The sequence below is a fragment of the Pleurodeles waltl genome, chromosome 6 (genome assembly GCF_031143425.1).
Source record: "Pleurodeles waltl isolate 20211129_DDA chromosome 6, aPleWal1.hap1.20221129, whole genome shotgun sequence".
NCBI lineage: Eukaryota > Metazoa > Chordata > Amphibia > Caudata > Salamandridae > Pleurodeles > Pleurodeles waltl.
Window position 1 is genome coordinate 569456851 of NC_090445.1, and position 12450 is coordinate 569469300.

Genomic DNA, 12450 nt, shown 5'->3' on the forward strand with positions numbered 1-12450 from the left:
CTCCATACCACTATCGTCACACCTCACCCACCTACAAACCCCACCAGGCTAACCCATGCACATTTCCACACAAACACACTGGCCACAAACACCTACAGAATAGCTTCTTTGAGCATAACGACACAAGGTATGTATGCTATATAGTGTGCTAAATTCTGAGTTCCACTTGAAGAAACAAGTTTTATTCTAACTTTATTCCAATTTGTAGGTTTCTATTATCGACCATTAAGATTGCTTGCAACATCGGATGCAAAACGTGGACCCATTGCGATGGGTCGCTATGACTCATTCAGCACAACAGCATCCCTTTGTTCAGAGCTTCTAAAGCATTGGACATTGTATGCTCCGAAAGACTATAATCTTGACCACTCTTTACACATCCTTCTACATAGCTGCATAATATATTTGTACACTGTCCATGATGTTGCACCACTACTGAGTTGCATTTCATGTATGTTTGTTATTAAAACTTAATAAAAACATTCAAAAAAATAAAAAGAAATGGTATTTCCTTTCATGACTAGCTCTTCACCCTTCTCTTAATACAACTCAGTGAGGTTCTGTACAAGAGCCTTCAGGTCCTCACAATTGTATCTACCATAACTCTAGAGCAGCCCTACCAAATTGACGATTCATCATCAGGTGGTTACACCTCCTGTGACACATTTGCCAGCAGCGTGAATACATTTACTCTCTTTATCTGGAGGAGAAACGTCCACTAAGAAATCAGGGGTGCCTGTCCTCTGATGTAAAGAGAGTCAGTGAGGGATGCTTCAAACTTCCTCTCTATCCAAGGTGTGACTACTTTGGCTCTCAATGGGTATTTAAAGTTATCAGGGGGCTATCTTGAGCATTGATAAAAACTGAACTATGTGTTCAGTCTTTGAGAGAGCTTCCTGTGTAACATGCATTCTGACTTTCATTGTGAGAGTCGCACTCTGGATAACTGTGATGTGCAGTAGCATCGTAGGGGTGGGTGGTTGGCGTGGTTGGATAAAGCTTGAGGTAGGGGTCATTTGGTGGGTCGATGTTACAGTCATCCCAGGGGTCCTCCCCAGCCGGTTGACAGTTAAAAGTCTCCACTTCCATGAGGACAACCTGAGTCAAAGGAAGAGTGGACTGACCACGGTGGAGACTGTAGCTGAGGGGGAATTATGGCCATGTTGAGGTGGTGAAAAAGGTGCAGGATGAGGTAGGGGTGAGTGCCTGGGTGTAGGAGGCGATGGAGGAGGGCTTGCAGTCTTGTCCTAGTGTCTCTCAGGTACTGAGTTCAGAGGTGTGTCAAAAGCCAGTTTTTCCCCAAAGGTAACCCTTCAGTGTTTTGAGAACTGGAAGCAGAGCAGTCGACGGTTTCCCCAGGGGCGGCATCACCAATATCGTCCAAGTCTTTGGGTGAGTGAAAAGTCGGCATCTAGTTCCTCTACTAGTCTGTCGGGTGGATTGCCTCGGACCCCTGTGATCCTGACTTCATAGGCCTAACTCTATGCTTCAGTTGTGGCTTCGGCACAGGATTCAGTCCAGAAAATGGAGTCTCAGTAGCTCTGAAGGATGAGGGTGCTAAGGTCTGTTAATGTTTGAAACCCTTCGCTGGGTACTCGCCTAGCTTTAAAGCCTTTTTTCTGTGTTGACTGGAGCCCGAAAGTAGTGGTGCACTGGATGCTAGGGCTTTACGTCCAACTTCCTCAGAAGTATGCTGTGCCTTGGCGTAAGGGTCTTTGGGTGGGTGGGGTTCTGAGCCAAAGCTCAACGATGATATGATACTCACAACCCTCAATGTTTTTCGGCATCCTCAGCCCTACAGTTGTTGAAGCCGAAGGTGTCCCCTTGCATTCTTATCTCTTGAAGGCACTCAAAGATAAAATATTTTGGCTGCGCATGGACTAGGTCACCAGTACATGCTTCATCTCCTTAGACATCAAGTGGGTCTTGTTCGCCAGAGAGGTCTCAGTGGATGAATGTCACTGCATCTTTAGGTTAGCCCATTGACGTTTCCCTTCTGTATCTCAATGTTTACTTGCAACAAAAGGCAATATACAAGTAGCATGTGGAGTCATGATCGGGCAAGAGACAGAGTTTGCCGATGCCGCCATGTTGGTCAGCTCAAGTGTTGTGCTGTGGGCAAAATCAGAAGGGTATCTGTTCCATCACACTCTTCCTGTCTGTATTCTCTGAGGCGTTTTTTGCTACAGCTCACAAAGGTCTTGACGAGCCTAGGCCCATAGTGTTATGTACCTGACCTTCGATTCAATCAGTTGGAATTGGTTGACCAGTCGGCAAACTACGAGCAATGATTGTTCTTCCATTGTCAGTGTTGAGAATAAAGAACTATCAGATCATATTATGCCACAAGTTTGTCAAAACCCGATGGCACCAACAATATTTCAGATGAAGTCAGTGTCCATGCACATTGTGGATGAGGGGTTATGTAATTTTGTGACTCAAAGTTTCTTCGAAGAAAAACAAGTGGTAATGTCCGAGCTGCACACTAAATGGCAGGCCTAAGCAAAGCATGTGCATCTACAGGCACATATGCTACGAACATACAAGTTTTTACAAAAACATTCCAATTTAATAATACATTTTGCTAAACTATCATGCAACTTTAAATACAATCACTCCTACTTAGTAAAGTATGATGGATGCATGCCAATAAATAAGAAAATATTAATAGTGGACACACATTATAACTATTAGGTATCATTATGGGTAAAATGAAAATAAACCAGGGGCACAATGCTTAAAGAAAGCCATAAAAGTGTATCCACAGCTATATGGTATAGGCACTGGGGCAGATCTATGACTTTTAGGAATTAACATGTTTACAGCAGCAAGCCTACAAACCATATTACTAGCAAACGTCTGCAAATCTGATTTTCACATAAGGAAATGTACACATAAAGATACCAAAAATGTTTTACTCCTGCCAGGCGTAAATTTAAATTCTTTTCCAGACTGGAAGGAGACTGGAGAGGAGTTGCTTAATACCCTTAAACATGTTAGATTTTCAGTATGCACAGACTCACAAGACATTCTAAACCTGGAACCACTCCTTTCCAGTCCCTCCATCACTTGTTTGTAGGTTTAAGGAAAGGTGTTCAAATTGGAGCACTTTTAGAATGCAAGCTCTGATATAATATGAAACTTAACATAATTGATGAGTCCAATAACATAGCACTGATATATTGAGAATACTGCCATAGTTTGCCAAGTCACCGCGGCTCCAAAAGGAACAAGTGTATTTTTTTTTAACAGGACAAGCAAATTTGTTATACATCCTGTCCCTTGGACAAGAAGATATTTTATAAAATTTCACAACTCTCCTCCTACCAATACCTTTAAAATCCTTCAGAAATTATTTGGCATAGTCCAGTTCTTTATGAAGTGATATATTCAGACAGCACAACAAATCTTTGTCAGTCATTATGTAGAGATTATATAAATGGCCAACTCGTCTTCTGTGAACAGTCTAATCTGCTGCAGTAAGCTGCTTTAGGGCGGCCAGATAATGTCTATGCACTAGTGGAGTGCTTTTTCTTATATCTGTTCTTGTAGTCTTAGTTGTTTCTTTATTGCCTTTCTCAGGTCCCATTTACAGGACTTCCACCTCTTCCTGTAGGCCTTTAGGTTCTCATATTAAGATGAACAGTGTCCAAGTGAAGTTGTAGGTTTAAATTAATATAAGATGGTAAGCTCAACTCACACTTAGCCCTTTTGAGTACTACCAGCTGACTTGTCGAATCCACTGCACACCACAATCCAACACTAACTTACACTATAAACACAGGCACTAGGTACAGCCCTGCTAAATACCATGCATCTGGAGTTAGACTAATGCATTTTAAAGTGGTGGTCCGCATCCCTGCATTAAGATGCATTAATCACGCATTTGTAGAGCCTTGACCACCTGCCCGTTGTGTCGGGGTGAAGCAGGGTGACCGCGACCCGGTACACAGCATACAACCCATGACATAACACACAACTACACATTATCAGGTAAAAAGATACAGTGTGTGAGCAATACATGAAGACAATACAACATGTAAACATATTGCTGGCTAAATAGCACTCAAGAATCATACAAAATGTATACAACAAATGCATACACAAACAAACATACACTCACGGGTCTCATTTAAGGAGACTCCCTACTCCACATTTCTCAACAGCAGCATTCCACATATTGCATACTTACCCCCATCACAAACTTTGTATAGCTTCGGATCACAGATGCTTGACTAAACTGCAAGTCAATGGAGAGATGAAGAAATTAACGACAATGGAACAACAATTAAGTACTTGGATTTTCTTTTTGCTACTTGATATAACAAACATTAAATACATTTTTTTAGTTTGGGCTCATTAGGAAAATGTTCTGCAAGGCAAACACCAATTTACATTAATTTTTTCTTGTCTTTTTCAGTGGTCTGTGCTGTTTGTGTTTTTAGGTATGTCATTTGTAAACTTGCTTTGTGTTTCAGGTCGACAAACCGCTTCACTGCAAACTAACAAATATGACCAGATTTCGAAGCAGCACCACTGCTCCCAAGAAACAAAAAAAATCAAGTCTTTGACCGTCACACAGCAAAACATGCTACAATCATACTTGAACACCACGCAAGACCTAACTAAATCACCCCAGACCTCTTTGTGAATATTCATTGGAAAAACAAAAAATTCTTATAAGTGACACAATGTTAATCTTCTGAAACTCAAGAGATCTTGGTAGGTTTTGATGAGGTCATGTGTTGCAAAAGCTAGGGGCTTGATCATGCCTTGAATGGTCAGATCCCTATGCTTATCCTTGTGACCTCTACGCCTGGCTGGATAGTCAAGATACAATAATGCCTACCCCTTGATGTGGGATGAACCCTTCCTGAGAGCTATGTGTTACGTGCTCTTAGACACAGATTGACAGTGGAGACATTTGCTCCGTCTCAACCCCTATGTAGTTGTTATTTTGCCTAGAAAACTATTGCGTTTCTTAGCAAGACATTCTTTTCACTTTGTGTTTTCCTCAAGGCTGAAGCGAGATAGGGTTGCCAGCAAAGTGGTACACTGTGTCTCCAACATTCACAAAAAAATACACATCCTTATGTGGGGACATTTTTTCAGAACATCAGTTGCTTTATTATAAAAACACTTCTCTATCTCATGCACGTTACAGGGAGATTCCATCCAGATGACCATGACTGCATGCTGATTGACTTTGCTACAGCTGCTTACTGAGATTACTGTTTCCCTGGCCTAGATGGGGATGGTGTCTCTCTAGACAACAGGCTTCCTTGTTCAGGTATGGGGATGATGTATTCCCGGGGGGAATCCTGAAGAGCAGATTAGGGCTTTTCACGCTGTGTTCTAACATAGCTTAGGTAGGAACTGCATACATTATGCACAGTGACAGTAAGGTGGGACTTTTTTGTGTTTCACATTTCTTGTCATCATTTTGCTTCTAGCGTCTTTCATCATTCTAATTATTGCAGTTCATGCCATTTTATCTAAGATGCAGCTGAATGAATACATCTTATTGACCATTCTTCTACCTCTGTTTGTCGTTGCAAGTGTGCGGCCAATGTAACTGAGAGAAAAGGATGAGATCTGATACACCAAGATTTCCCTGAGAAGTCATTCTTGTCATGCGCCCGGTTGCCACAAATCATCCCTGCTCTTGGGTGGGGGTGGAAATGGATTAGGCCGACAATTGTCACATGGTGTGGGATTGGGCTCGGTTTCCCACAATTTAGGAGCTGCTGCCACCAGAATCCAGCAGCTTCATTAGGATAATGAGAGCCCATGCGACAAGTTCAGAATTCAGAAACCTTTATCAAAACACAATATTTAAAACTGAAACTATTTATAACTGGGTTTTTTTCAAGCACACAAACATTGCTATGGGCATAAAATATGCTGGTCACACTGTTTGTGAGTGGAAGTGGTTCTCCTTGACACAGTTATTCTACTGAGCATTTAGTGTACATGAAATTGTTAAGGTCACACTTAGAAAAGAAATTCTGTGCTTATACCAAAATCAAGAGAGGACATTCGTGCAGAAAATAATTGTGCCTTGTAGGAATATTCCCTCTACTGCGTGTTAAATGTGAACATTGACAATGCAACATACAATGGAGTGCTTACAAAACTGATAAACAAAATGCTACATTTTGGCTATTCAGTGTTCTCATCACCCACGTTAGCTGTGAAAGGTCACGCCCTGGGTTAGGTGTGAATGCCCACGCTTATATCAATCACTAGTCCAGTCAGCTATTTTAGAGGCAGAAGGTCACACTACAACACCACATCTGCTTGATGTGAAAGGCACTAATTTGGCCTGTGAATTACTTTCCATCTGCCTGTTTTAGATGTGAAATGCGATACTTTGGCCTTTCAGTTGCCTCAGACTTAGGCTGTGTTAGAGGTGAATGGTCCCTTTTTGGTAAGTAAGGGACTTTCCAACAGATTGTGATAAAAGTGAAAAGTTCCCCTTGGGCTGATCTAGGACCTCTCCATCAGCCAGTACTAGATGTGAAAGGTCAAACTAGTGACTTTATTGACTTCTTCTTCAGGAAGTGCTAGATGGGAACGTTCACACTGCTCGCCAAGGGCCTCCCTCAGTCGGAGGCCACAATCTGCTTTCATGAGCTTGCATGAGCAATGCATTAGAGGTTACACAAGATTAGCTCTTGCCCAATAAACAACCATCGGAGGAAAAAATATCACTTACATTGTCATCTACAGCGTAGGCGTTGATGAAGTGGGACAGGAGATTACAACACCACAAGAAAATCACATCTCCCAATATGAGAGGAACCAAACCGCTGGGAGGGAAGAAAATTGTAAGATATGAATATGGATAATATAGACAGGTAACAAATACACCATTGCTATCAGTAAAATCTTAAATGATGCAGTTTGAGTCATAGTCAGAGGTTAATAAATCTGAGCCAACCATTCTTTTGTATCGCCACAAAGGACATATATACCACTGCTCCCACACGTAGGAAATGAGCACTTCCAGATGTTATGTTAACATTAAGCCACTTTTCAGGTAAACAAGTTCTTAACAAATGACTGAGTTGATGATTCATTATATTGTTTATTATCTCTTCCTGGGTTTATTTAGGGGGATTGAAGTAAACTCTAATAGTCAAACAAGACTTATCCATTAGATATAATGGATACATTAGTGCATGTGTGTACTGGCCTTTCACTATATTTTATCAGCTAACATATTAAGCGTAGACCTTAGCAAGACAGACCTATTTGCAGTGTGCTTTAGTGGACCGCATTAAAGGAAGCTCCAACACCTGTAAGGAGATCTCCATCATCAAGGATTTCACCCTGCCCTAAGGCACTGTCACCAACATTGCTGCCTCTCAGCAACTCTGCAACAACCTATCCAACTTCCACAGAAAAATCGCAAAGATCTACAGCAACTTCGCACACCAATCCAACCCCAGAACACTCACTGCTAACCTATCCACCACCAACCAAGATGACCACCTGACCGGATGGACATCCTTTACTAAAAATGACACAGCAGCAATCATGTGGACCATCCACTCAAGGGCCGCAATGAACGCATGCCCCCACCACATATACAACCTGGGAACATCAATGGCCCATAACTTCAACACCTCCATCAAGTCTGCCACTTTCCTGGATGAATGATAACTTGCAGAAATCAAATCCCTCCTCCAGAAGCCCACAGTCTACCCGAATCAACTAACTTTCAACCCATCTTCCTGCTTCCCTATCCAGCCAAAGTGATTGAGAAGGCCAACGAAAAGCAACTCACAACCCACCACGAGCTTCACCATCTGCTAGACAACACTCAATCAGGATTCAGAAAGAACCACAGCACTGAAACAGCACTCATCACATACACCAATGACATTCAAATCATCCTGAATCGAGGACAAAACAGCGGCCCTCATCCTGCTGGACCTCTCTACAGCTAGCAACACTGCCTCCCATAACACCCTCATCAGAAAACTCCACAAGATTGTCAGACAAAGGTTCGCCCTCAAATTGATCTGTTCCTTCCTCACAGGAAGAACCCAAAGGGTCAAGCTGCCAATCTTCATATCCGAGACCAAGTAACTGATATGCGTAGTCCCACTGGGATCATCCTTCAGCCCTACCCTTTACAACACATCCATGACACTGCTTGCCAATGTCATCTGATCACAAGACATCACCGTCATCTCCTAAACCGATGACACCCAACTCATCCTCTCTTTGACAGAAAAAACAACCACTGCCAGAAATTTACCAAATGCACGACGATTATGGTGGCAGACTGAATGCAGATGGACTATCTGCAGCACAACTCTGACAAAACGGAAGTACTGGTCTTTGTCAACAAGATCTCCCCATGGGACTCCACCAGGTGGCAGTCGGAGCTAGGACCAACACCCACACCTGCAAATCGCGCACAAAATCTAGCACACTGCACACCTCCTGCTTCTACATCCTACGCATGCTGCAAAAAATCTTCAAATGGTTGCCTCAGAACACCAGATGGACCACCATGCAAGCACTCATCACCAGCTGGCTGGACTACGTCAACACTCTCTATGCCAGAATCTCTAAACAATTCCTACACAAACTCCAGACTATCCAGAACACTGCTGCAAGACTCATACTAGACCTTCCCCGCCGCACCCACATCACAACACCTCAGGAAGCTTCACTGGCTCCCCCATCCACAAGCACAGCCAACTCAAACTTCTCACGCACACATACAAAGCCCTATACAACACAGGACCAGAGTACCTGAACAGCTGCATACACTTTCATTAACCCACCAGACACCTACACTCTGCCTCACTCTCACTCGCAAACATTCCCCACATCTGCAAAATCAAAACTGGCCATTCTTTTACATTGTACTCAGGTCATGGACGACCTTCCTCTACACATCAGAGCCTCCTCCTCACTTCTTGACTTCCGCAAGAAGCTGAAGATTTGGCACTTTGTATAAGCACCTTGGGGGCCACAAAACTATACACATGCCCAAGTGTCTGGATAACCTATTGAGGGATTAGTGCGCAATACAAATCAATATAACACTACATAACACTCTGGCTGAGTATCTCTTGGTGCAAGTCTCATTATTGCCTTATTACAGACCTGTTGGATGAGTACATTTAATGTGTCAAGAAGGAAAACAATAATATACCATAAAAAGGTCCTGCCATCATTAGAGCTATGTTTAATAAGAGAAAATCAAATAAATGTTTTGCCTTGATTACCAAGCGTTTTTATTGGGTGGTATAATGAGAAACAGACAGATTGTTACCATGTTTAGACATGCAGCAGCCCAGTCTTAAATTAATTCTGTCAGTGGCTGGCAACCACTGGAGTAATTTTCTAGCCTACACTCCTTCCTGCCCAGTAGTTCGACTCACTGCAGCATTTTCTGCTCTCTACAAATAGCTGATTTGTGTGGTTGGTAGACCAGCAGACAAGCATCTACATTAATCCAATTTCACAACCACTCAAGATTTGTGTATGAGGCGATGGTATGCAAAAGTAGACTGCCACAAGGATCATGTAGGAAGCTGGCTCTGTATATACTATATCAAAATGAGATATAGTGTGCAGAGTCCAGGGGTTCCCCAAGAGGCTTGACAGAGGCAATAACAGATAATACTAATGCTCTATTTGTGGTAGTGTGGTCGAGCAGTTAGGCGTATCGGAGGGTAGTGTTAAGCACTTGTTGTACACACACAAGCAATAAGATAAAACACACACTCAATGACTTAACTCCAGGCCAATAAGTTTTAATATAGAAAAAAAATATTTTCCTAATTTATTTTAGAACAACAACATTCACATTGCAGGTAAGTACATTAAATGTAAGGTACTTTGCATAGGTATAGTTAGTTCTTTGAACCAAAACAGTAATGTACACGGTTTGGCATAAAATGGCAACAAGCTATTTTAAAAGTGGACACTGCAAAACTCAACAGTTCCTGGGGGAGGTAAGTACAGTTAGGTTAATGTGGTAAGTAAAGCACTTACAAGTTCAGTCTTCGGGGCATAGATAGCCCACCGTTGGGGGTTCAAGTCAACCCCAAACACCCAGCAACCCAGGGCCGGTCAGGTGCAGAGGTCAAAGAGGAGCCCAAATAACATGGGCCCCTATGGAGACATGCAGTGCTCCGGTTCCGGTCTGCTGGCAGGTAAGTACCTGCATCTTCGGGGAGCAGACCAGGGGGGTTTTGTAGAGCACTGAGGGGTCCCAAGTAGGCACACAAAACACACCCCGCGGCACAGGGGCGGCTGGGTGCATTGGGCAAACAGGGCATTGGATTTGCAATTGATTTCAATGGAGGGACCCGGGGGTCACTCAGCCGTTGCAGGCAGGGCACAGGGTGGCTTCTCGGGCAAGCCACCGACTTAGCAAGGGTAAGGGCCGCCTGCTGGTCACTGCTGCACCGGTGGTCGGTTCTTCACGGGCCTGGGGGCTGCAGGTGCAGTGCTTCTTCCAGGCGTCGGATTTCTTCGTCCCGGGCAGTCGCAGTCAGGGGGGTCCTCGGGATTCCCTCTGCAGGGGTCATTGTGGGGGTGCAGAGAGGTTAGCCCAGGGTGGACACGTCATCAGAGTCGCCTGGGGGATCCTCTCTGGGTCGTTGGTTTCTCTGGACACAGGCGACAGGTGTAGAGTGGTGGGAACTCACGATTCTGGAGTGAGGTGAGAATCCCTTTAAAGATTGTTTCTTCTTTCTTTGGTTGGAAAGGTCCGCTATCCACTGGAGTTTTTGATCATTTGTAAGTTGCAGGGCAGTCCTCTGAGTCGGCAGAGGTCGCTGGGACCTCAGGATGCGTCGCTGGTGCAGGTTCTCTGAAGTTGGAGACAGGCCGGTAGGGCTGGGACCAAAGCAGTTGTCGTCTTCCTTCTTGTCTGTGGGGTTTTTCAGCTAGGCAGTCCTTCTTCTTTGTAAGTCGTCAGGAATCTGAAATCCTGGGTTCAGGGTCGCCCCTAAACATTGAATTTAGGGGTGTGTTAGGGTCACAGGGAAGTAGCCAATGGCTACTGTCCTTGAGGGTGGCGACACCCTCCTTGTGCTCCCTCCCTTTGGGGAGAGGAGCACATCCCTATCCATATTGGGCTAAATCCTCCAAAACAAGATGGAGGATTTTCAAAGGAGGGGGTCACTTCAGCTCTGGTCACCTTAGGGGTGGACCTGGCTGAGGGGGTGACTCTTCCTTGTTTTTCTCATTATCTCCACGGACTTGCCGCCAAAAGTGGGGGCTGTGTCCAGGGGGCAGGCATCTTCACTAGCTGGAGTACCCTGGGGCATTGTAACACAAAGCCTGAGCCCCGCTAGGTGTTACAGTTCCTGCAGAGGGAGGTGTGAAGCACCTCCACTCAGTGTAGGTTTTGTTTCTGGCCTCAGAGAGCACAAAGGCTCTCACCCCAGGGGGTCAGAAACTCATCTTTCAGTGGCAGGCTGGCACAAACAAGTCAGTCCTGCACCGAAGGATTGGGTAAAATACAGGGGGCATCTCTAAGATGCCCTCTGTGTGCATTTTTTTAAATAAATCCAGCACTGGCATCAGTGTGGGTTTATTATTCTGAGAAGTTTGATACCAAACTTCCCAGTGTTCAGTGTAGCCATTATGGAACTGTGGAGTTCGTTTTGACAAACTCCCAGACCATATATTTAATATGGCCACACCGTACTTACAATGTCTAAGAATAGACTTGGACACTGTAGGGGCATATTGCTCATGCAGGTATGCCCTCACCTGTGGTATAGTGCACCCTGCCTTAGGGCTTTAAAGCATGCTAGAGGGCTGACTTACCTATGCCACAGGCAGTATTTTGTGTGCATGGCATCCTGAGGGGGATGCCATGTCCACTTTGCCTTTTTCTCCCCACCAACACACACAATCTGCAATGGAAGTGTGCATGTGTTAGGTGAGGGGTCACTTAGGGTGGCACAACACATGCTGCAGCACTTAGGGACCTTCCCTGGTCCCAGGGCCTTTGATACCACTGGTACCTTTTACTAGGGACTTATCTGTGTGCCTGTGGTGTGCCAATTGTGGAAACAATGGTACATTTTTGGGGAACGAACACTGGTGCTGGGGACTGGTTAGCAGGGTCCCAGCACTCTCTCAGTCAAGTCAGCATCAATATCAGGCAAAATGTGGGGGGTAACTGCAACAAGGAGCCACTTTCATACTGATCACATAAGAATTCTTTCTCAGAGGAAAATGAATTACCAGGTCTCTAGACCACAGCTTCATTTGTGAAAGGATATGTGCTGCGGCCCAATGTTTTACTCAGAAGGTTTGCTCGGATGACTGTGCCGGCATTAAAATGATGAGTTGCTGAATATCAAAGCTACCTGGACATGATTCCACAGAAAGCCTTTTTCATCCACCACCAGCCACTCACTGTCAATTTATCTCACTCTTTCAGGTTATTTTTCATCCCTG

The 12450-nt window shown here is 44.2% G+C and overlaps 1 protein-coding gene across 1 annotated transcript in view; it reads right to left on the reverse strand.

Moving 5' to 3' along the window:
• The window catches only part of MTCH1 (mitochondrial carrier 1), a 215093-nt gene that overhangs the window by 123802 nt on the left and 78841 nt on the right, over nt 1-12450 (reverse strand). The window contains exons 8-9 of the mRNA XM_069238748.1: nt 6719-6812; nt 4193-4240 (exon numbers count right to left, since the gene is read on the reverse strand). Of these exons, the coding sequence (XP_069094849.1) occupies nt 4193-4240; nt 6719-6812 (142 nt within the window). The remainder of the gene's footprint in view (nt 1-4192; nt 4241-6718; nt 6813-12450) is intronic.